The following is a 25746-nucleotide window of genomic DNA, read 5'->3' on the forward strand; positions in this document are numbered from 1 at the left end:
TAATATGTTTTCATTAAGATTTGTGTACCTTGGAGAAGCTTGCTGCACCAGTGGGTAGTGCAGGAGCTGCCAGCAGATATCTAGGTGTAAATGTTGTGCCATAAGATGACCCAAAAGTGCTTCATGATAATCCTGTTCTTGGGTCAGGGCTCTCATCAGCCCTGTAACTGCTGGCACCAGAACTGGACTTCAGAAAGTGAACCATCAAGCTTATTTTTCCTATTTAACTCACTTATGGCTTTACTTGTCATGGAAGCTTGATGAGTGTCCAGCTACCAGTGTTCGATCATGTACACCTGTGTATTACACTGCTTTAAGGACCTGTTGCATCTTCTGGATTTACCATACGTCAAAAAAAATAAAATAAAATAAAAATGCTGCAGTAAAACAGAGCCTATTACAGAATTTAGCCAAGGGTAGAAAGTGTCGTTGATTGCTCCCTGGAGACCCATCACTTCTAATGAGACTTCTAAAACATAGAAGATGATAACATAAAACTCCACAGAACTACTGGAGTTTGCAGACTTATTATCATACCGTACCCATGCTGCAACCGAGGGAGGGGAAAGAAATGTAAATAATCTTTTTTCAAATGGTATATTTGATAGGGAAAATGTGCAGAAATGAAGCTGTTGGCAGAGCACTGTTGGCTTATGAATTATACATTTAATTAAAGGCAGCTAAACTGGTAGAATTTGGAAGTTCTGATTTACTGGGCCTTGTTAATGACAGAATTTCTGTCCTACTGCTGCCACTGCAGAACTGAATAACACAGCTCAGTACTGGGGATGGGGAGGGCAGGAAACCTCTGGCACTGATGGAAATGCAGGGTTTGGGCAGCAGGGCCCTTAGATGGCAAGCTCATAAAGCTCTGTCCTGCTGGTCAAATAAATTAGTTTTAAGTGGCTAGGCTATGGATGAACCTTTTAAAGGTGTACAGTGTGAAATGCTATGGAAAAAGGAAGCAGAATAGATTCAGGAAGTCAGCAAAGGACAAGAAGCATGGAGCTGTTGCAAGTATGGAAGATAATAAGGAAGAAGGCAGAGAGGGCGTGAACGTGCAGATATTAATCTCCCAAATGTTTGGATGCAGTGGAGATCTTCCTCTCAGTGAGAATCTCCACTCTACACATGGAGAAAGGGGCAGTAGTGCTGTGTGATCAGCAATTGGCTCTCAGTTTTGAGAGGGAAGTTGCTATAGATAGGAATTGTTTACTAATCCAGTTTTCTCATGGCATTGCAGCATTGATGTTCCTACTTAAAAATAGGCTGAAACAGGAAAATGAAAAGTAGCAAGGGACAAAAGCTGTGACCTTCTGAAGTGGCTTGAAGTTTAGAATTGAAGCAGTGCTTATTCTGTCTGTGTTAACTTGTGCATCCCCTGCGGTCTGCCCTGTAGCTGGCTCATTCTTTCAACTGGCAAGTGTTAAGAGGAAGCAGGCGAATCTGAGGAGGATGCATGATGTACGCCTGCTCTTTTCTAGGCTTGTCCTATGCGTGGATCTTCAACAATAACACCCTGTATGTTCAGGAGGACAGTCGGCGTTTTGTTTCACAAGAAACAGGAAATCTGTACATAGCCAAAGTAGAGCCATGGGACGTGGGCAATTACACCTGCGTGGTGACCAACTCCAAGGCAGAGCAGAGCACACAGGGGCCTCCCACTCCCCTCACCCTACGCAGCGATGGTAAGCTCTCCTGGCACAAACATCAGATCTAGAAAGCTGTTCCAAGTGAGTCACTGAGGTGAGAAACTCACTTGCACGTATGCAGGCACCTTTTCAGCAAGGCCTCCAATTAAATGTTTGCATGGAGAAGTGCATACCTGGGGAACCTTTACACAAAGTTGGTTTTGTAAGCTTGCTCACCTCACCTAAACTTCAATGTATTTGTGCTGCTTGCAAAGCAACAGTGACAAGTTGTTAGCAAAGTCAATGCAGTGTTATATTTCTGGTATAAATAAAACTCAACTGTGCATTATACCATAACGCACTCATTGAGAGACTCTGCTGCTATGTAGCATTCAATCTGATCACCTTAAATGAAGTTATAATTCCCCAAATTGAAAGTTAATAATTTGGTACTGCGTGTAAATGCTTTAGATCTTCTATGTCTATTTTCTTCCTTCTCGTCATCATGCTTTATTCCTTTTCTCTATCTCATCACTCTCTTAACCTTCTCCTATTCTCTTTGGTAGCCTCTGGGTTGAGTCCTAGGCAGCATTCTCAAGGGAACTGTACAAAATAACACATGTAGCATTAGCTAGACCCCTGTACCATGTGAAATAAGAACTGATTCATTTTTTCTGTGTGAGATCTGGGCTGAGACTCTATCTGAGGGAGGCTGACATTCATCATTCCTGATTCAATGAGTTATACTGAAAGATTAATGCATTTTTAAGAATTTCAGCTAAAAATTCAGTTTTCTAAAGCAATCCCAAACCTGCTGCAAGGTCAAATGCCCTGAAACCAGATAATCCAGTATCAATTCATCAGATGCTCTGTGAGATTTGGGGATGTGGTCACTGTATCCATTTACATCAGCCCTTCTCGAGCCTGGAGTTCACATCTGGCTATTTTTAAGAAGCTTTAAGTGTTTTGTAATTGGTTTGGACACAGAGCCCTGTAATTTTCTCTTGCGCTCAGAACTACCTGGCATCCTTAGAAGTGGCAGCTTAGTGACAAATGTTATAGGCATTGCTTATGAGCAACTATCAGGAGGTGTGAGCCCTCAATTCTCCCTCAAATCCTGATGCATGTAGATATTGTACTTGCACATGCTTCACCACTCGAATGTAAAGAACTTCCATATTTCACATTCATCTTTCAGCATAGATTTGGATTTCCATCAGATACTTAAAACTGCTCTTCAGACGTCATATGTTGATATCCATGGTTGGAGCATTAGGCTCTAACGTTATTAATGCCATCCTTTCTTTTACACTGAAATTCTGTTGTACTAGACAGGTCTGAGGCTCAACTGGAGTGCTAGCTGTTTTGATGTTCAACAGGTGTGATGGGAGAGTATGAACCAAAGATTGAAGCACGTTTTCCAAAAACCATATACGCAGCGAAGGGCTCGTCTGTTAAACTGGAATGTTTTGCACTTGGAAAGTAAGATATCTGGTTATTTTACTTTATTTTATTAAAATGTGGGTTCTAATATAGTTGCACAGTGGGAAATGGTTTATTTTTAAGTGACATGGCAGTTGTTTTTTTTTGTCAGAAGATAAACATGTAACTTTTTTTAACCTTGTCTTGGTTTGTTTCTGTGCAATGTGTTCCCAAGACTGTCTGGAATGGGTCCCAATGGCTCTCAGCACCCTTTTTCCAGAGATGCAGAGGAGCCCTGGGAAGCTAAAATCTAGAATACATTGTGCCTGGATCCTTACATGGGTGTACTTCTTTGCTGAAGCAGTAGAGTGCTCAAATGAAAGGAGATGCTCTGAATTGTGAGGGCAGATGTTTAACTGAATGTGTAACTCACCCTTTCAATGTGTGCCCCTTTTTTCATGGAAGAGCTAAAATAGCCTTAAATTGTCAACCTCTACTTAGTTTAAGTTCTCTTTGACAATCCTTTGTAAGGCTTTTAAAGTGTTTAGGGCTTTTTTAGAGGTTAAAATCCTGACTTGCTGGCAGCGCAAATTAATCAAAAATTCCTCTGGAACCTATGCTGAGAAGTAGAAAAATAAAGCAAAGTTAATAAGATGAAGTATGGCCTTGACTTACAGATGAGGTTTTTATATAACTGAAAATTAGCCCCAAAATTAATTTGACAAAAAATATTTCTACAGTCATATTCAAAAGCATATGAATTTCTTGGCCCTAAACGAGTCCCAGACTGGAACATTCCTGCTAAATCTGGTTTACTTTTCCAAACAATCAAGCTACTTCTCTTTAAATACCTCTTTAATTGTGTGTGAGTCAGTGCAGGCTTTACACCACAAGTTGTCACTATAGATTTCCATCTGTTGCATGGAAAGTGTTTAGCAGTGGTAGATTGCCTACATAACAGCATTTCAAAACTGGAAAATAATACATACGAAACAGTGCCTTCCCAAGGAAGGGATAAAGGAGCAGAAACCAGTACTGATATAATTCCCTGGAGTTTTACAAAGTAAATAAGTCATCTCTGCGCAGAATTATTTTACAACTTTTCTGATATCATACTGTTGCTGTGTACATAGTCCAGTGTACATGTTCAGAAGAGGCTGTACCTTAGGGAAGGCTCTTGCTGGCGTGCTGGAGAATTTCTCCTTTCCAGCCTTTTGTTCTGGGTTAGATGTCTCCAGTTTTCCATCTGAGATTTTTCTCTGAACAGAGCCTTGAAGTACATTCACAGTCTGTGGGGGGGGGAAACACACATTATTTTGGAGCTGAAATATGTATGTGAATAAAGCAAGAGAAACAGATTACAGGTGAAATACTCTTAACTCATTAGTGAGGCCAGCTTTTTAAAGGTATTTAGGTGATTAGTGGTGCTGTTCATCTCTAAGCTTTCTACCTCCAGCTGTTTGCAATTGTAGTCAGGCACACACAAGTGCAGTGATGCGGTCATCTGCACCTTTACATGCCTCAATTCCACCAAAACTCTAGCCTCTACTATTGTCTGTTTATGTTAAAATCAATTCAGCTCAGCGTTTGTTGAACTATACCTCTGATCTGCCACAAGCACTAACGGTTATTATCTCTCTTGGATTTCAGAACTGCTTTCCCATTATCCATAATTTTCTATATTCATACTGTTAGTCCACTGGTTCAGACAAAGCTGTCAGCTGCTGCTGCCTTGCGCTATGAATAACAGAAATCTTTCACATCTAAGGCAGATTATAGGCAACCTGCTGCGGTTTTGGTCTCCAAAAGTCTTAAATGAAAGTACTTTCATGGTGTTTAGAGAAATAGCATCTCTTTTCTATATGGAACGGCAAATCATACCTCTTGGATGTTATTTAAAAAGCGCTTTTGCTTTTAAAACACAAGTAGACGAGGCCAGACTGGAGGCTGAGTTTTAAACTCTTTTTACCTGAGGGAACTCCAGGTCACCCAACTAAGTACAACTGGACCACAGGATGCCCAGAGGTAGCAGTGCATTCCACGCTCCTCCTGAGGATGCTTTCAGAGAGCTCAATGCTCACTGCACCCCGCTGGCAGGAAGCATTTGTGGTTCTCCCCCTTGCAATCTGCTGCAATGCTCTCTTCATGCATTCTGCACAAAAAATGTCGTAGCGGATGTCACACAGCCCTTGCCTGTTTGATGGAAATAAATATAGGGAGGCCAAGGAGCTGCTATTTATTCCTGGGAAGAGGGTTTGGAGGCGTGGATCTCAAATGGCCAAAATGCTTGGGTGAGCTGTTTTCCAAATCCAGTAGAACAGAAATGGTGAATAGCAGCTTTTGAGGAGTAAATTATTCCTCACTGTGATGCTATGTGGCTGCACAAAAGGACTGTGAGTACCAAGCATCTCTATGCTTGATTGGCATGGAGAATTCAAACAGAACAAAGATGCACATTATAGCTTAATTCTTTGAAGAGGGAAAACTGAAATATGAAATACTAATGTGGCTATCTCAGATGCTGCAGCCTGTGACAGTTTATTAGAAGAGATGAGACTTTGTGTTCTGCAATAAGATTCATTATGTTGACAGTGTTTAATACTATGCCAGTATTAAAAGTCATGTTTTGGATCAAGCTATATTAATCATGCCATGTATCTACATTACAGCTCACTGTCTGAGCAGACTGAGTGCCCTCAGTTGCTCACAGATAAGTTTAGCTGAGTTACTGTGGTTTTCTATAGATTTCTTTCAGAGTAACTTTTTTTACTCCTGTACAAATAGAAATCGTTTCTGGAGCACAAATGAGCAAAACAGTTTGTGCTGGGTGTGCACATTTATTAAGTTGTGCCTGCATTTACTTTGGTAAGATAAGGAGATAATCCATTCATAATACTTGCAGATGGGTCACCGTTGACTGAGGTTGAAAAAAGTGTATGTGAATAATACAAAACAGGATTTCTTTCAACACAAAATACTCATTTATTTATTTTTTTCCAGGGAAAGATGCTACATCTTCCTATTCTTCACATATGTTTAGAGCTGAGCTTTTCTAGAGGCTGTTAGTACAAGTATACAACATGGCAGCAAAGTGGGTTCCAAATAACTATCTTCACTATATTTACATCACAACTCCAGGCTTCATTTCTTTTAAAAACATCTTTAAGATTTTATGCAAGAGGCTGTAGAGAGATCGAGCACAGATTTCTCAAAAATTATATATCATATGGTTCAGTTTTTCTACTACAGGTGAAGTTTGCTGCTTTCAGCCTGCAATCCTGATAGAACAAATACCATAGTGTCTGTACCTTAAGGGATGACCAAGCAGCTCTGCAAGAGCCAATCTCACATGGGTTAACGTGAATGGCCTGTGACCACAAGAGAAAGAAAGTTGATATAGGTTTCAGAGAATATGGGTTCTTTGCTGTTTCCAAAGTTATATACATCAAGGCAATTAGAATCCTGAGTGTTTTAATAGTTAGACCCCTTGGTTCCTAATTTTTCCATGTGTCAGAAGTTGATGCAGACGTGAGAGCAGCTTTGAAACATTGGCCTAGTAGCATTTGTTCAGTGAGGCACTGTCTCCATTATTGAAGCTTGGGATTTCACCGTTGAAACTGGTTGGTGGCCCTGCCTGTGGCATGGGGTTGGAACTTGATGATCCTTGGGGGCCCCTCCAACCAAAACCATTCTATGATTTAATATTTTTGGGAAGTGCCCTCAGATGCCCAGGGCTAAAGTTGTGGCCCAGATGCCATGCGTGAGCTGGTTGCAGAGCCTCTGCTGCAGGAAGGTGGGACTGTCCTCTTGGTGTGGAGTGTAATGCTGTGGAGGGATTACTTTCATGTTCAGTATGACAAGATCAGTGTGACAAGACTTGTCAACAATCAAAAAATATTCTCCTTCTTTTCTTTCAAAGTTAGTAACTTATGGTTTTGTGATGCTGCTGTCTGCATGGTGGGGTATAAATTAAATTAGTAGCTGAGCTCAGTGCTCCTAGACGCTCTGAAGATTTCAAATATTCTACAGATTTATGTACGAAGACACTCTCATATTTATGCACTGTTTCTTATTTACTCAGGTGAAAATGAGACTTGCCTGTGAAGTGTAATAAATTTGGAAAGTAGACTCATTGTTTCTTTCCATATTCAAAAGCTTCTTAACCCCAAGTAGTTATCTAATTATCTATCTAATTTGGTTTTTGGTAGCCACTCTGCAAAAAGTAGACAGCCCTGATCTGTATGGGAAGGTAGCATCCTGTGTCAGATAATGACCTTCAGCAGAGTGGTTTTGAAAAGTACAATCATAAAATGACTTGTGTCAGAAGGGACCTTAAATATCATCTAGTTCCAACCTCCATGCATAATCCTGCAGAAGCTCACAAGGGCTCATTTCTGAAGTTAGGTGAAACCACTGAAGTAAATTCTACGTTCATCCTTTTTAAAGCCATTCAGATTTTCTCTGCGTCGATGGTTTCGTACACCCTGTAATACCATTGCTGATATATAATAAAATAAATAAAAGTATGTACTAACTTTGGAAGAAGGTGAAACCACCCTGAACCCTGCTTTCTGTAAAACGATGATTAAAGCTCCTGGAAACCCTAAGCTGAGGAGGGAGGTACTGCAGAGGCAATGAAGAAATGCAGATGTCCTCCAGCCTCGTGGTTCCGAAGGCCCAGCCACGGCTGGTGACATGTGTCTGAGCCCTGGCTCCTCTTGCAACTCCTTGCTGAACCTTTAGGTTGGTGAGGAGCTGCTCTCCTGACAAAACTAGGCCGCTCAGCACACGCTTTCTCAGAAGAACAAAGTGCACTTAAGTATTTATTGCAATTATGCATTTAAAAACAGTCAAGGTGCTAACCCAAAGTCAGTTTTCGATGCCGTTCTGCTGCAGCTGGCATCAGAGGCAGCTTCATTACGAAGTATGGGGCTGACAAGGAGGAGAGTTTGCCTTGAAACATCCCCAAGGATGTCATTATTTGAATCTGGTGTGGAGAAGGAAGACAGGACAGTGTTTTCAGTGCCAGATTTGGTAAACTTGAGTTGACAAGTTGACAGAGGGGCCTTTTTCCACAGATCCATGCCTCTGGCCTTAGTGTCACTGCAGGCTTCCCTTCATTTGTAGTCATGCTATGGAAAATAAACCTCTAATAGAATAGGAAATGTTTAGGTGAAACATTTTCAGGTAGTGGGATATAAATGAGTAATTGTTTTATCTTCTCCTACATAAATGCTAGTTTCCTTTAATCTGTTTCTTATGAGGGGAAAAAAAAGACATCCAGAAGAGGTGCCTTCAAAGTAAGCAGATAAATCCTTCTAGCATTTGGAGCACTGTAGGATTCCGTTATAAAGCAGCTATTCACCCATTGTTTAATATGCAATAGCATTTTAAAGCCAGCCGTGCTCTCCTTCATGCTGTCAATGGTCTGTGTCAATCCATTGCAAAGCTGCAGAGTACCTCTGTTTTCCTGGCTTGATCATGGCAGCATTGGGATGGATCTGTTCTGCACGAGAGCTGTTTCTCTTTTAAATGCATAAAACCTCTTTTTTAGAGAAGTTTTTCATGAGATCTATCACTCAAAGGTTGGTAAAGTTGATGGCACCTTCTACTATGCTCACCAGTGTGATTGGCAAACAGTCAAGCCCCTCAAACTTTCTAGTATGGAATAATGCTAAGCGAGTTTGCATTTGCTATTGGCTCCAGTCTCAAAGCACAGGAGATACACCTGAGTTTACATTGTTAAGTATTTTTTTCTGCTGTATATTAGTGACTTGAGGTTTTTTGGTCAAAAAACAAGAATTCAAGCCAAGGGCCTAAATAATTCAAAATATGAGCAGTTATGGCCTTTGTTAAAGAGGAATAAATACTTTGTACGTCAGTGCTGCAGGTCAGAGACCTTAGGGACGGGCAGCTGAGGGCAGCGTGTACTTCTGATTTCTATGGAAGTCATGCTTTAAAGTTTAGTTCATAACATTTCTTGTTGATGTTACTTCCGATGGAATAGAGGACAGCCTTAATCAAAACCACTGTAAGAAGCTGTTCAAAATGTCACTGCTTGTCTGATTAGAAAAAGCAGCTTTCTTTGGTTTGCTGTAACAGAAGGCAACTGTGAAATCCAACAGTATTAATATTTCAAAGCATTCCAGTGACATAATAGATCATGAAAGCGAGGCTTGTATGGTGTGTGATATTACCAGGAATCCAAGAATTATTTGTAGCCTTCTTTACACTTGCCTATTTTTATCATAAAGAATGCACTGATCTAAATGTAAATGAAAATGATAGAAAGCTACAAAAACATGAAACAAGAAATATTCTCTTTTGTCTCTATCTCCTTTCAGCCTCAAAGTCTTGTGCTTTCTACTTCCTTGCTCAACTGTCTTCCTGCCCTCCTCTACCTCAGATCCCATTCTTTATACCTGGATTTATTGGTCTTTCTAGCTTCTTTGAATTCTTTTGCAATGTTTCCTATTTTGAGGTGTGAAAATACCTCTGTCACCGGAGGGAATTTGTTTTCTCCAAAACAAGTCAATATTCCGTGTTTCTATGGTGTTTATTTGGACCTCCATAATTGTCCCTTCAGCAGACTCTCAGAGTTACCATGGGGAAAATAAGAATTGGCTTTACAAGCAATCACTGAGGGCTTCACACCACAGTTAGGCTTGTGCCCCTAAGTAGGTTGATGAGTTATAAAACCTCAGTCTTGTGAACCTCTGTAAGTTACTCTTAGAAACTGAAGTGATTTCTTTTTTAAAATATTACTCTATAAAGGGATTTCACATTATCTTTTCTGTTATAACAAATGCTTGCCCTTTCTCTAATAAATATAATTATTTAGCCCAGTCCCTAGCATCAGCTGGAGGAGGTCTGATGGAAACTCTCTGACAAAGAAAATCAAACACGACAAAACCAAAAGAGTTCTGGAAATCCCAGATGTTCAGCAAGAAGATGAAGGCTCTTACGAGTGCACTGCAGAAAATATTCGAGGCAGAAACACTGCAAGGGGTCAATTATTTGTCTATGGTAAGCAGATAGATTCATTTTTCTTTCTCTTTTTTTTTTTTTTCCCCTCTATAGAGCCTGATAATATTCAGATGTATTTTGTAGATGAAGTCTATTAGCCTCTCACTGGAGATAGGAAATGTAGTTCAGGTTAAGCTGATTAAAAAATGATTGCAGGTCTGCAGTGACCTTCACTGAATTATATCCTCAGCAAATAAAGATATTTTGCATTAAAACTCAGATTGAAAATGTGGGCTGTGCCACGATGAAGTTGTAAAGGTTAATACAAGGGAGAAAAAAAATCCCTGGTACATTTACATGAAACATTAAGGGCAGGCAAAAAGATTTACTCTCAGTAGCTCACAGCAGCATAAAACTGTGCTGTCCCTGATGCAGATTAGGGAAGGATTCATGAGATTTTTGGCTCATGTGACTTCTAGCTGAACACTGTTTCTCAAGAAACAGATGAGGGCAAAGCAGGAGAGACTCATCTTGTTGCCTCCATCTCCTTCCTCCTTGTGTAAAAGCAGGCAATAACACTTCTGTGAAACTGTTCTCCCATTTCCCTTTGCATCCTACACATTAATTTCCTGTGGTCCGAGTTATGCATGATGTTCCACTATAGCCACAGCAAATTATGTACTCTTTAGTCCTGTTTTTAATACTCACAGAAAAAAAAAAAAAAAGCAGTGTTTGTGCATGAGTAAGGGATGAAGAGGTCTATTCTTTACCATATGGGTCTTCGAAAATAAGAGAAAAATAAAACTTATTAATAAAAAAAGAATTAAAGAAAAGCTAGAATATGTACCTACAATTAATATCTGGTGAGTAAACCTTGGTGAAGAAAGCAATGCAAGCTTTGCTGTGTTTTACTCACTCTGTAAGCAGCTCACCTCTAGGAAATAGAGCTTCTTTCTTGGGGACTGGGTGCTGCTCTGTGCATGGTGCCTAGCCTTGTGTCTTAGGCTCTGAGAGCAATAAAGATGACACGTAATTAGAGTTAGTTTCAAGTGCAGGGAGTTCTGTCTTGGGTAGAAATTCAAGCTCTGTGAAAGGAGTTGTGGACCTTGTAGTAACGTCAGGATGATTTGTTGGGGCACAGCCATAAGCTATCCCCATAGGGTCGTGCTGCAGAGGCAGGCTTTTTGGTTTTGGGTTGGTTTTTTTTTTTAAGAATCTTATTCTGCTCATCTTAAAAGATAACAATTGTCTTCCTGAAATGAAATTGCTGTATATAAGAAATTGGTGCATGCACAAACACACAAAGTCTCAGGTGTGTGTGTAAAACACAGGGGGTAGCACTTATAATCTGTGATTTTGATTAGCTGCTGAATAATAGTTTGGATTTTTCTATTTTTGGTTACACAGATTAAAGCACCTGGAGAGGAGTGCAGACTTCCAGGCATCTAAAATAACTGCTTCTGCCAATTTTGGCCATAAAAAGTAATGTCTAAACTGATTCTCCTCATCACTTACTTTCTAACATCTTCCCCAGTTAGTCCCGAAGTTCAATGCCTGGAGATCTGTTGTGCAGAATTTACTTGTAAGAAAACATGAATGTTTTGGTCAAATACTAATTAGCTTAACTCAGTTCATTAATTAGCAGCAGCCTACTTCCAGCAAAATCACTTTTTCTCCTGCTTGAAACGGTTTGCTTATTCTTTTCAGCACTTCCTGAATGGGACAAAAAAATCGAAAATGCCTTTCTGTCTCTCTATGACAGTTTGTTTTGGGAGTGTAAAGCAAAAGGAAAACCAAGCCCTTCTTACAGCTGGCTAAAAAATGGCCAGCCTCTCATGTCAGAGGTAAAGTTCTTGTCTTTTTAACTTCTTGTCTTATTTTTCAGGGTTTATTTACGGTGCTCATTGTAAAATACGTTACTAGTTTCATAAATTTATTAAGCTTAACAAATGATAATTAGGATAATAGCATAAGCTTTGCAACACAAAGCCTCAGTACTTCGAGTTCATCTATCAAAAATGTCAATTATAATTTATCTTGCAAGGCACCTGAGTGCTACGAGGTATGACAGTAAGTATGGATGGGTTTAAAAATCACCATTATAACTATAAAGAAGGTTCTGTCCCAAAGTAGTGAATGCATCTGTAGGCCAGCCACCTTTAGTTTGGGAAGCCAGTAGGATGCCTGTCCTAATTGTCTGGCTGTGGAAGAGTATTTCAGAGGGATCTGATCAGCCCATTGACTTCTTGGTTCTATGGCTTCTGCTCTTAACCTGTAGATTGCATGGATCTCTGGTCTGATGCAGTATGGCTATTCTTGTGCATATTAATCCTTTAACTGAATTAGCCATGAAAATCAATTATTAACTGATTTAGTTTAGTATATGTCTGACACCCAGTAGAGGAAAAATAGACCAAAGAAGACTATGTAAATTTATAAGGAAATGGAGAGTAAATGACAAATCTCAATTGAAGGACAAAGAAGGACCAAAGTGGAGAAGGAAGTAGTAGAGCGGTAAGAGAGGGGGGATGAGAGAGGAAATCAATTGGAGCTCAGACATTTAAAAGAGCTGATCAGCTATTTATGCAGTCTGGTTTCTGAGAACTCAGCTTTGGCTCTTTCAGAGCTGTATAATTATTCTTTTGTGGCGGCCAAGCTTTGGTACATCCATCTTCCAGTCTTCCGACTTCTGTGACAAGAGATTCTTTGCTGCATTTGTGTTCTGCTGAGGCCAAGTTTCCCTTTTCATTAGCATCTATGTAGCATCTATTGAGCATGAAATGGCGTGGCTCATTTGTAATGCATTTTTACTTCATAGGAAAAGAATAATAGCGCGATTAGTTTCTGTCTAATGAGGACAGATACATAAGCACTTTCAAAACAGACGAGTTCTGTACCTGCTAGGGTGAAGAGCCTGTACTTGTTTGACTTACTGGTGCTTGACTGAAACAATTGGAAGGGGGTCCAATCTTCCATGTGATCTTCTTTTGGATTAGTCCTAAACAGAGCTCAACCAGCACCTGAGAAGACTAGCCAGAATTTACCTGGATTGTCATTTTTCCAAACCCAATAATTTCGTTCATATTGCCTGTTCCTACACAAGATTATCTAGTTTCTCTCTTTGAAGACAGTGATATTTAAAGCCCTGCCACTCTACAATTGCATCGTTTCAATAAAAAAAAACTCTACAGAAACATTTTCACAGTGCTTACAGTATACTGTAAATGGAATACTTCAGGCAACAAAATACTGAATGTTATTGCTCAATGGACAAAATGGATAGTTTGAAGGTGAAAGTACAAGGGATGTGTAATAAAATATTCAGTCTGTCACAGCACCCTGCTTGTTGGAAATATGATGCTTTCCATCTCAGGGCTGATTCTGAGGATATTGTCTGCTCTCTGTAAAACCCTTTTCCCTGACCACCTGGTTGGTCATCTCTGCAGTGTTCCTGCTTGCGTACATGGTGCGCTTTATTCTTCTCTTTGTCTGTGTAGTTCAAAAGAGCCGGCTGAGAATGGAGGGGGATTCAGCATGTGTATGAAATGCAAGTGTTGCTTCAGAAGGGGGTTTTGTATTCAAAGGATGTCTGTAAAAATAGAATGCACCAAGAGGCTAGCAAACAGCCTGGAGGTAAAACTAAGTACGCAGAAGATATTTGTAGCAAGAGTCTCAAAAAATTAACAGTAGATAAGTAACGTAACGTTGTTAATTAGCTTGCAGAACACCAACCATACAGCCTCAGGCTGTGATCTCATCAAATTTCTGAGCCGAACAAGGTTGGACTCAGTCCGTTCTTGGTTGGGAGACCTCCAAGGGAAAGACAGAGCACTGAAAAGCAGAGCTCCCTAGCTCAGTAGGTGGCACCCTCCCCTCTGCAAGCGCAGAGAGAAATCTCCCTGCAGGGATGCAAAGGGCTAATCTGTTCTGTGCTTCACAGAGATGTTTTAGATGCTTCTAGCTGTTCAGCAAAGGACGGTACGGCTTAACAATGTATGTTCCCATTACTGTTTCAGTGGCAGTAGAGCCAGCTAAAGAAGAAGCATAATAATAATAGCAGTATCTGTTGTTTCAGATTTGCACTTGGTGATGGAATTTATATTCCCTGTTGTGGGCTTCTATCTCATGGATCTGTTTTGGAGAACATACTTTCTCTTCCTTCTCAGCATTGCACTTTGCAATGGGCTGAGATCCTCTCCAGAGGCTAGTAATAGTTAAATCACAGAATATTTGGCTTTAAGTTATGCTTGTATTATGAAACAGGCTTTTTAATTTGCCAAGATAAAGTAATTTAATGCACAAAAATCAAGCTCTGGTCCAAATTTACTTACTGTGCAGTTTCCACTCTTTCAGCAGCATTGTACCAAAGCCAGGTACTGTGAATAGAAATTTGAGCCATGAGAAACATTGTTCCTCTGATCTGAACAGCTGTCTATGAGCTCCAATAGGAATTTAGAAGTGTTTGCTTTCCTCAAAACATTTTCAGTGGATCACTTCTTTTTCCATGACATATAGATCCTATAACACTTCAAACTTTCTGGTATTTGAATACCTCTGTCACCTGTGGAGGTTTTATGATCACCTTCAATTATCATCATTAGGTTAATAGAAGATGGGGTTATACCCTGAGTTAGGAGGTCTGGAAAGATAATAACCATCATAACTGATATATGTACTGCCCACACAGTTTTCAAACAAAATAGCATCTCTACTTCTGAATTATGATCATGTGTACCAGTGAGATACCAAAAATGTTTGGGTTTGTATGTTTTTTGGCTCTGTTAATCTTTGTTTTTATTGTTTTTCCTTTATCAGGAGAGAATTCAGGTGGAAAATGGAACTCTTATCATACCAGTGCTGAATATGTCAGACTCTGGCCTCTATCAATGTGTGGCAGAAAACAAGTATGATACTATTTATGCCAGTGCTGAATTGAGGGTTATAGGTGAGTAAATGGCATCAAAATGACATATAATGGGACACTCCCTTTAAAGATTTGAAATCAAGAAATGATTAAATTTTACCTGGCAGTTCAAGGATGTTCATATTTCTTTGCAGACTGAATTTCATGAACTGTATGTAAATGTTTATTGGTTTCATGGCTGTTATGGGGGAAATTTCTAATCCTATGTGCAATCTTTTTCTGACATACACACAAATTTAAATAATGTTTCTCACTCGGTATTTTGAGCTATTCATAGCTATTTTGCAACTTCAAAAATAATCTCAGAAAGTGGGAAAAGTTTTAATATTACACAAAGAACGTATGGCATATGTGTGTATAAAAACATAACACAACAAATAATCTCATTAACGACTACCAGAGATGCACATAAAATGGGATCTTTTCACTCATTAGGAAAGTATTCCACTATAGATATCGAAACATAAAGGCTGTTCTACAGCCACGTAGCAATGAAAGCAGTGAAACACTAATTTTGGGGGCACTTAACTGCTGTACAGGGCTCGTTTGCTCTTTCTTTGAGGGAATTTCCCCGTAAATTACTGGACAGATCAGTGCATAATGCTTTTAGAAAACAGGTGTCACTGGAAAATGGCATTTGTACTTGAATCCTCTAAATGCCATAGATGAAGACCTGTGGCTGGGATCAGGAATGAGCTGCCCCTACTGCTGACATAGCTCAGGACCCTTCTTCACCACAGACACATTCTCCCAGTCCACAGAGAATCCCAAGTAGAGATGGCAGACGAGAGAGCTCAGAACAGCAATGCAAATAGAACTCAATGAATTCCATGCTTTTTTAACTCAGATATATTCCTCACGTTTGACACAGCCACTTTTGCAGTAGCCCTGAAAGCAAAGCAATTATTGGATCCCTCTACTGTGTTACTCGAAAGAAATTGGCAAGTTCATTTAATAACTTATCAACTGCATTCTGTTTATTTTTAGTGGCAGCACCCGATTTTTCCAAGAATCCCGTGAAAAAAACATCCATTGTTCAAGTTGGAGGTGAAGTTACCATTGGTTGTAGACCAAGTGCTTCTCCCAGAGCAGCTATTGACTGGAGAAAGGGCCCCGAGGTGCTGCGCCAGAACAAAAGGTACTGTAATAAAGCAGCTGCTGGATTGTTGGGTGCTCTCTCTGTTTTAATATAATTTAAACAGCACTGCAACGCAGCTGAGTTAGTATTGCTTTTGACAGCTTATTGACAGAAAGCTTTGATGCCAGAGGCCTATTCTTCTTTAGCCATATATTTCTGCAGCTAGAAACCTGGTTGAGAACAAAGGCAAACTGAATACGCTGGGGTAATTCTATGATACATACGTTTGTGTTCATCAGCAGTTAACTCACTGCAACACTATTAAAGCCAACTGTTTACCACATGCAAAAGCCTGAGTGAATCAGCTTTGTGCAGGAGACATCAGTGGAGGCTTCAGGGAAGTGGAACGTACCCCCAGGCTGCAGCATAATTGCTTGGCATCTGTACAGGTTGTACAACAACCCGTGCCTAAATCATTCTCCATATCCTCTGTCTGTGCTGTTTAGACAGGACTTAGCCACTGGATCGGTGTTGCAGAACACTCCTTTACACACTGATATGTGGCTGCATGGTCTTGTGCAGGGCTTTGCTGACATCAGGTGTGCCCTGGCTAGTAGCTGATTTGTGAGTTGCCACGAACTATTAACCTGCTGATATCAATTAAATACTAAAGCATCAAAATTGAATGCAACTTACAGACCTGAGTAAGGTCTGACACGGTGCAAAACAATACTATCCTCATATAGAAACGAAGGCAAACAGGCAGAACAGGCAACAGTATCTAAGAAGTGAAATCTTTCTCAGCAGCTCTTGCATTTTGCAAACGTAACAGCAGCGTCATTCTATCACATCATCATTTTCAAAGGCTAAAACCAGAATTAGGATTTCATAAAGTTATGGGGTGCAAACACCAGATTTTGATACCATACCAGTTGCTCAAGCACACTGCTTTAGGTCACATACAGAGTATCAAATCAGTTCTTTAAACAACTTTATCTCAAAATGTGATGCAAAGAAATATTTTCCTGTCCCATCCTGCATTGCTGTACATTGCTGATAAAAGTAAAGTTAAGATATGTGAAAGAAAGTGCTAATTTGAGGAGAGATTTCACTTAACCACTTGCAGTGAAACAGAAAAATTTGGACAAGCAATCTGTGCTAGAGGATGTAGAGAACATTCCAGTGGTTTTTCCATCTTATCAATAACTTTGGTTTTATTTTCCATTTAACTACTCAGCTGTTAACTAAACATACTTTAATAACTACTGCTTGCTCAGATATTCCTATTTGTATTTCAGTTTTGTGGTCTATCTGACAAAAATACCTATTCTTTCCTATTGGATGTGGTCTACCACAATATACTGCATGATCACTATGCCACGAGGAAGCTCTGAATTTTCTGACATCAAGTATCAGGAGTGAGGGGAGCACCATTTAAAACTTGCAATTCAAATAGTTGAACTAAGCCTAGACCTTGAAGTTCCAGCACTGTGATATTCCCATCTGATCCACTCACAAAAAAATATTTACATACTCTGTACGGTATTTACTTATACCCCTGTATTAATTTACTAACAATAATTATAAGCATGCTGTAATTTTTAAGCATCCCAGAAGGTTTTTGCTGCTGAGCAAAAGTAAACAAAAGGAGCAGGATTTGCACTGAAGTGAAAGGGAGGATTTTAGAGTACTCCATGTGCAAAGCATTACTGCCTGTGTGTCCAGTGGTGCGGGGTAGAATTTGAGGCTTTTGGATTATTAAATGACAAAATAGATAATGCTGCAGCTTTAGAGAAGATAAAGTAAATCATCTATATGGTATTTTTTACCAGAGACCTTTGTGACAGAAAACAGAAATGAAAAGTGGTTTGTGTGGCTGTAATTTCTCTTCAGAGCTAATTAAAGTACAGAAATCACACATCATTTACTCATAAAAACAGAGAACCTGCTTTGACTTGTGTGTATGATTAAATCCTGCCATGTCACATACAGACACACTATTTTAACTAAAGCTTTGCTTATACCTGTTCTCACGTTATCATACAGCATTTTTAATCTCTGTGGATTCCTCTTCTAGCTTTTTTATTTTTTCAAGTCAGGCTGGGCTATATAGGCTGGAGGGAAAAAGAAAGGAAATACCAATCCCATATGGTTCTGACAGCAGAACTGTGATGGACACATTGCAAAATAAGGCAAACCCCATAGCTTCCTTGGAATGATTTGGACAAATCTGATCTTTTGTTACAGAAATAGTGCAACTAGACTTATTTCACCCAAAAGGAAAAAAGGATATTCTTAGTTTTTCACCTTTCTCTGTCCATTCATACCAGTATATTTGTGATGGCCATGGCATATATGGTCACTGCTCTCTTTGATTCTATGAGCTATTAAAGCAGTGTTGCAATTTCATGTCTGTTTAAGTACGTAAACAGAAATGTGCTTACTAAGCAGAGTTAAAAGACCATCCATACTTTTAGTAAAAGCACTGTGAAATATTTTGTACTTGATTTCCTCTTTGTTTGCCAAGCTGTAGAGCTTGGTGAAGGTCCTCAGCCTACAGCCCCCTTCCCGGGGCACAGATAGATTTTTCCAGCCCCACTTCTTTTCCATCTTCTCTGTAGCTCAAAAACATCTTTCTCAGGTCTTCAGCTACTTTTATGCTCTTGCCTATTTGAATCATACACATAAATCCTTCAAAACATTCCCATGTCAATTAATTTTAGCATTAGATGGGAAAGCAAAGCCTACCTGTACCTCTGTCAGGTCTGCTTCCTGATCCTCATCTGCATAAGTACTCTATCTTGAGATTCTCAAAAATAATTGAAATCCACTGTCAAGAGTCACCTCCCCCCCCCCAGACAGTGAGGTTTATCCTTGCCTCACTCAGCTGGCTACTTTAGAGATAGAATGTGAGATTATCAAATAGAGAAATCAAAAGGAAATCTCACAGCTGGCTAATCTGAACCCTTCCTATCTGCTCTCTCTCTTCCTGTGTTCCCCAGCTAGCTCCTCTGGATCATCCCAAGCAAATAGTTTGACACAGACATGAGCTACTTTGATGTTAGTTATTCTCATCAAGTCCAAAGGGAGCTTTCTGCATCTCACACCTCACTGTTATCATCTCACGCACCCACTGAGCAAAAGGAGAGAGAAATTACAAAAAGGGAGAATAATTAATATATTAAATACAACAAATTTTCAGGTGTAGGCACTGATCTCATCTTGAATGTTTGTCTTATTAGTGCCTTTGGTGGGACTGGGAGCCTCATGGCAAACGTATTTCTGAAATTTTATTTTTTTTACTGAAGCAGTTTAATAAATAGGAATTGGAACCCTATTGACTTACCAGGGAGAGGTGCTATTCCCTCAGCATGAGATGAGGATCCCCAAACACCGTAGTGAATGCACATAAACACATGATTCACTCCACTCAGAATTTAAATGAAGACTGCTTAGGGAAAACAGGGAAATGAGGTAGGCTGAAAAAATGCATTAGTCACATACAGCACTTTCCATGCATTAATAATCAGTAATAAGCAAATATTCATAATTTAAATCCTTTCCTGGGGACTGGACAAGGAGCATGTCAATAAAATATGTTCAATACTTGTTGGCTCCAGGTCTTAGATGAAAGACTGTGTTCAGTCCTATCTCAATGAAGGATGGTAATTGATTCTTGGCCATAAACGAAGCTGCTCTACCCTGGCAAATCCTCTCTCCCATGCCACACTTGGCATTGGTATTTTGCATTCAAGTTATTGCTGTTTCTCAAAGGAAACACAGGAGAGTGGCTGAGCACTGAAAAGGAAAACTGTCTTTCAAGAACTTTATGTGAAGAAGCTGAGCAGATGCTGTGGCTGGAGCCTACCGTTATGTGGACAGAAATATGATTTGCTAATTGCTGAGGTCTTACAGCTGCCCCTTGGAGGCTCGAGCTGAGGGGTTTCTCCTCCTCCCTGGACAGAACAGCAACCCAGCAGGTTGCATTAGCTGAAGGGTTGGCTCCTCTCATAGCCATGTGCTGTGGTTGAACTGCTCGTGGGTCTTCTGAACACGACTGCTCTTCTTCAGCATTTCCAGTGTACCTGGCTGCTGCTGCTCTTCTTCTCTACTGTTCAGTCAGATCCTCAAATCAAAAAAAATATATACATATATACATTTTTTTTAATCTTTTTGGTTATTTGCAAGAAAGAAAATAAATAAATGCTGTCTTCTTGTGGACTACTGCTGGAATTAGAGAAAGGAGGGAGGAAAACTAATTGGTAAACATGAGAAGTCCTGAATCTACCGCTCAAATACTACACACAAAGCATATTGTACTGTGAAATAGCATTTCAGCTTGAACCAATTTGAGAAGAAATGTGTCAGGGCAGTTCAACAAACTGTAATGAAACATTTCAATTACCAGAATGTCAGCATTGTTTGTTTAGCTTGTGCTGAAACTGTCCAGAATATCCATTATTTAAAAAATAAATAAATAAAATTCCTGCTTGGGGAGGAATCATGACAGAATGGATTGAAAATTCCAAATTTTGCCGTGCTCTACTAACAAAGGAGGAGATTGATGTTACTTAACTTTTATTTAGCTGAAGTCAATATGCAGTGTAAGGTAGTTATTTACTTTTTCTTGGCAGGCACCTCCATCTCAAATGAGATGCCTAACTTTTAGATGAACAAAGCTGGGGAATGAAACATCCACAGTGGCTGAAAAAAAAGAAGCCTGTACTGAAGTCACACCAGTTGTGTAGCGTAGACAAAGAGAAGCTTTGCTTGTTGTGCTGCTTAGTGCCACAAACTGCCCTGATTTAAGCACTCGCTGTTTGCAGATAAAGGTAGTACAGGTATTTGTATGCTGGTAGCAAGTTTCACATGCACCACATTTTCTTATGCTATTCCAGCACTAAGCATTCTATTCCCAGCTTTCTACATTGATGTGACTAGGTGAATAGGAATGGGATATTAATGTTGCAATTATTTTATTTTTAAGTCCATTTTTGAAGCCTGGATTAGGTGTATCTCCATTTTATCTCTCTTGCCTTTCTATCACAAGAGGCTTTGCATAGCTTTGATGATATGTCTTAACCCCTTTATCTTATCATTGTCTGTGTGCTTGTAAAGAAGTTCATTTCCTATTTTAGCCTTTAAATAGAGCACTTGAAGTGTGGGCATCAGCAGTCAGAGCAATTCCAGATATCTTAGACACTATCGCTGTAAGTCAACATGAATACAAATTAAGCTTATGTCTTGATGAAATTCTAATTTTGCTTAGGGAACCAATGAAATTGATTCCACATCTTCTAGATTTGATTAATTACTTCAGTTCCATTCCTTGCTAACAACTAGACTGACAGAAATCAAAGACACGGATATACCTGCCTATTTTCAGTGTGTTTGGTCTGAACTTACATATTAAGATATGAAAACTCCTGCAAAACCTGAGATTGCTGTGTAGAATTGCTTTGGGTTTTCAGCTCTCTAGCCCCGCTACTACTACATACTTGGTGGTAGACAAAACCCATCATTAAACCCTTCCAAAGGGAACACTGAATGTTGCAAGGAGTGTTCTACATCCTAGCTAAAAATATCTTATTCTCAGATTAGAGTGGTGTCTGCTTCTTCTTGAATAGTAGCAGAAAAGATTTTGTGAAAAAACAGTAAAGGTAGGAAAAATGTATTTCTTGAACATTAATTTGCTAACAGTCATACTATCTTTCTGTTTTCATTGTGGGGTGGAAGCATAAGTAAGCAAGCATTTTCCCATGCTTACTTCTTGGCTGTGTCATCGAATCTATCAAGACCATAAGACATTGTAATGCACAACGATGACTGAGAAAGCATGAGCAGAAATGTTTGGTGATCTGGTAAAAATGATAGTATTGACATAAGAAAAAAACTTACCATCATAGAAATTCTAGAAGACGTCTGACTGACCTGCAGTACCTTCACTTTTTCCTACAAGATTTTCATAATTCCAGTTACTTCTTGAAATGAGTGGGAAGACCAGGGAGTAGGAAGCATATGACTGAGTGAAAGATAAGGAAAGAGATGCAGAGAGAAGTAAGAACGAGCTCAGAGGAGAGGAAGAAAAAGACAGTATTTTAATGTTCTTCTTAGTCTTATTTTGCTTTGTTTTTCCCCTTTCTTTCTCTGTTATCTTTCCATTTGAAGTCGATCCACTGTAGAGAAATGACAGAAAGGGCCCCCCATTGCTACTTGACCCAATGAAACTCTGTCAGACAGAGTAGTAGCACAGTGGAAGACATAGGAAAGGGCTTTTCTTTCCTTTTCTCTTCTCTTCACTCTCCTTAGGGAGTTTCATAATGCAACAAGCCAATAAACTTAATTTCATCATGTATTACTGACTACTTAATGCAATAGTGTTTAGCACATCAGATAGCATGAGCATCAACTAAGCAAATGAACCATATGTTCTCACGTTCAAGGAAGAATGACAACCTGCACAATACTGGATTTATTACAAATTCCCTCCTGTATGACATCTCTGTAATACAATTTAAAATTGTTCCTAGACAGCTCCTGGGAACCTTGTTAAGGTGAGCCTTTCTGAGGGGCTGTCCTACATGCTGAGATGTCCCAAGCAATCTGTCACTCTTCTATGTCATATGGAGCTGTAATAAACTAAGCCCCAGTGAGTGTCAGTGTTGTGCCCTCTCTCCCTTGCAGTTCATGTTCTATCCCTGCTTCATGCACATATTCTGATTGATGTTCAGAATTTGATCCAAAGCCAACTAATCTCACTGGAGCTTTTCCATTGACTTCAACAGGCTCTGAATCAAGGCTCCTAATTAGGAGTTTGCAAAAAAATAATGAGAGAATGCAACCTTCTGTGCTCTTCTTCTAGTCCAAGTTGCACTGCCATGTACATCATTACTGCTGCACTTAATTCTTGTGTGTATTGCCTTTGCATACAAAAATACTAGTAATGTATGGAAAACATGCTGTGCTACACTGCACAAGCATTGAATAAAAGATTCCTGATTGAAAAAGTTTTGCCATAAAGGTAATGTTAAGAAGTAACCGATAGAAGTAACAGGGTATGCTGGGGAGATGATGTTAAAAGATGCAATAGAATGATATCAATTAGCGTGACAGGCAGTAGTCTGTAGGTAGATATTGTTAGTCATGTTTTAGACATAGCTGATGCTTCTGAGTGTGAAGTGTTACATGAGAGAATGCATACGAAACAACCTTGAAAATACGGCTAGTGCTTGGCCAACATGAAGGGTCTGTTAGAGGATGTGGATATGTCTGTTTTAGGCACGTGCTGGAGAGAAGTTGTTGGAAAGCAGGATTTTGTTATGAAGAAGCATTTTGCTATTTCTTCTCTAAAACTAATAAAATTTTTCAAGTTTTCAGTGAATATCACTGCTTAATGAGCACACACAAGTGGTAGCATATTACCCTTACATAAAAAGCCCTGCCCAAAGTAGGGGGGGTTGGAACTAGGTGGTCTTTAAGGTCCCTTCCAACCTAAGCCACTCTGATTCTGTGCAAAAGACAAAATATCTATGAGGTATGTTATTTTGATCAAGGCTTTGCATCTTAAGGCTTTGGTGAAGTACATAGTCCAACTACTACAGCTCAAATTAACCATAAATTTTAAAATCCAATGAGGATTGGCCTGGGGTTTCCTGCAAACCAAGAGTTAGACCAACCATGGGGTGCAGGAAGCTGGAGGTGATGGGAGGTGGGAATGTGAGAGCAAGGGTGTGGGCAGAGTTAAGATGGGTCACCAGTGTGGATGCTGAGATCACCAAAGATGAATGCAGCTGAGAAGAGCTGAGAGATTCAGAGGATGAGTTCAGAGAGAAAGTCAATGGCAAAGCAGCAGTGAGAGCTCCACAGTGGAGGAGAACATGGATTTGTGTCCTTCCTTTCTTGCTGTCTGAGAAATAGTTCACCTGAGCTAGGGATTTTGAACTATTCATTCCCAAACCCCTTTCCTGGTTTGACTGTTAGAAATTAATCTCTTCTACATTAGAACATGCTACAGCAAGAGCATCCTTGGTATTGCGGATCTATTACGTGTGAGCATGCATGCAAACATGCTGCTTCAGGATTTCTGAAAACAAGCCAGTACCACGCTGTGTATCTGGTGTCACTTGCCACTTGTATATACAAAGCAGTTTAAAGTTAACTACAGATTTTATTGTACTTTTATTTTTGAAATACAATCTGACAAGGAGATAGGGAAGAAGATTTCTCTAAGTGAATTAAACTCCCACACAGAGGGTAATTCAGGGCCTTATGTACTGTTTAAATTCTACTTAAGTCCCACATTAAGGGCTTAGTTTTACATCTGGAGTGAATTTGGCTCTATGAATGGCTGCCTCTGATAATATCTGAATCATAAAAATAATGATTAATGGTGGGATTAGATTGAATACTATTAGTGTGGGCATACCATCCTGTGCTGGAAGAACTTTTCTCTGATGTAAAGGTCTCATAAAAGCAACAGAACTTGCTGGCAAATTGAAAATATGGCAACCTTTTTTCCCTGACAATTCAGTTTATTTTCTACCTGAATTATCACCACAGAAATTCGTGGCCTAGTTCCTGATCCTTTCCTTCTTATTGTACTTCTTTACCGCCATGATTTTTTCAGGCATGAGTGTTCAGATCGATGTACAGCTATGTAAATGACACGTTTCATTATGCCCTGTCCACGAGTTAGACTTCTAACCAAGGAATATCTCTTTTTGGCTGGGCTTGCTGGGGGGTGGCTCCTATCTCAGTCATGTATATCTGACATTTCATGGCTTTGGCTCTTTAGATGCAGATTTCAAACAGGACAAGGACAGACATGGGATAGAGGAGCCATAAATGGGCCATACCTTGTAAATATGACCTGAGACTCACATCCCCATGTGGGAAAGGACCAGAACAATGCATGTTTGTTTGGTACAGCAGACTGGAGATGAAAAGGCTCACAAGCAGCTTAAAATTATCACAATAATTTAGAAAGACAAAAGGATTAAAGCGTTTTTGGTGTTTTGTTTCATTACTAACCCAGTTGCTCGACTGGCACATCTTTCTTTCCCATTCACGTAGAGGTGCTGCTGCCCAGGATTCCCCAGCTGCAAGTCTGGAGACACAGTAATGCAACAGCTTCAGATGTAGCTACAGACTGGTATTTTTTGCTGCTTTTTTTCCTTTGGCTGTCACATAAAGACATCTGCCTCACATTTAGCACTTGAGTATCTTAAAAACAGGGCCTAGCAACCAGAACTATTTTATGCTAATGGGAATGCCATCTCCTGAAAATATTATAATTTGTCTTGAAGCTTCATGATGGCATAAAACTCAGTTCAGATGCCTGTATATATTTGAATAACGTAGGTATGTGCAGTCTCAAACTGCAGAGATTCTATGCAAAAATGGTGTTTGTTTTTAGGAACAGTGAGGGAGTTTGGAAAATAGCAACAAACAGTGGTTTGCTGACACCTCCTATCATTGCTAATGGCTTTCTTTTCTAAAATATTTCAGTAAGACTATTCAGCTAGGTTGTGTAATTTTGTTTTGATCTCAATAGTTAACACGAATTTTAATGGCATTTATTTTATTTCCAGTTAATTGTCAATCAACTCTGAAGCTGTGCAGATAAGGAAAATCTCCTCTTAAGCGTAGTTTATTAAATAGCAGTACTATTAGCATACAAATTACACTCAGAATAGATAAACAGGTACAGAGATCATTAACATATA

The 25746-nt window shown here is 39.5% G+C and overlaps 1 protein-coding gene across 1 annotated transcript in view; it reads left to right on the forward strand.

Moving 5' to 3' along the window:
- CNTN6 (contactin 6) overlaps window positions 1-25746 on the forward strand; it is a 70109-nt gene that overhangs the window by 17960 nt on the left and 26403 nt on the right. The window contains exons 3-8 of the mRNA XM_065749414.1: window positions 1485-1688; window positions 3011-3113; window positions 9895-10079; window positions 11727-11863; window positions 14835-14964; window positions 15931-16081. Coding sequence (XP_065605486.1) covers window positions 1485-1688; window positions 3011-3113; window positions 9895-10079; window positions 11727-11863; window positions 14835-14964; window positions 15931-16081 — 910 coding nt within the window. The remainder of the gene's footprint in view (window positions 1-1484; window positions 1689-3010; window positions 3114-9894; window positions 10080-11726; window positions 11864-14834; window positions 14965-15930; window positions 16082-25746) is intronic.

The sequence above is a fragment of the Cyrtonyx montezumae genome, unplaced genomic scaffold, assembly GCF_038088225.1.
Source record: "Cyrtonyx montezumae isolate F1298 unplaced genomic scaffold, pur_monq_1.0 scaffold_6, whole genome shotgun sequence".
Lineage (NCBI taxonomy): Eukaryota > Metazoa > Chordata > Aves > Galliformes > Odontophoridae > Cyrtonyx > Cyrtonyx montezumae.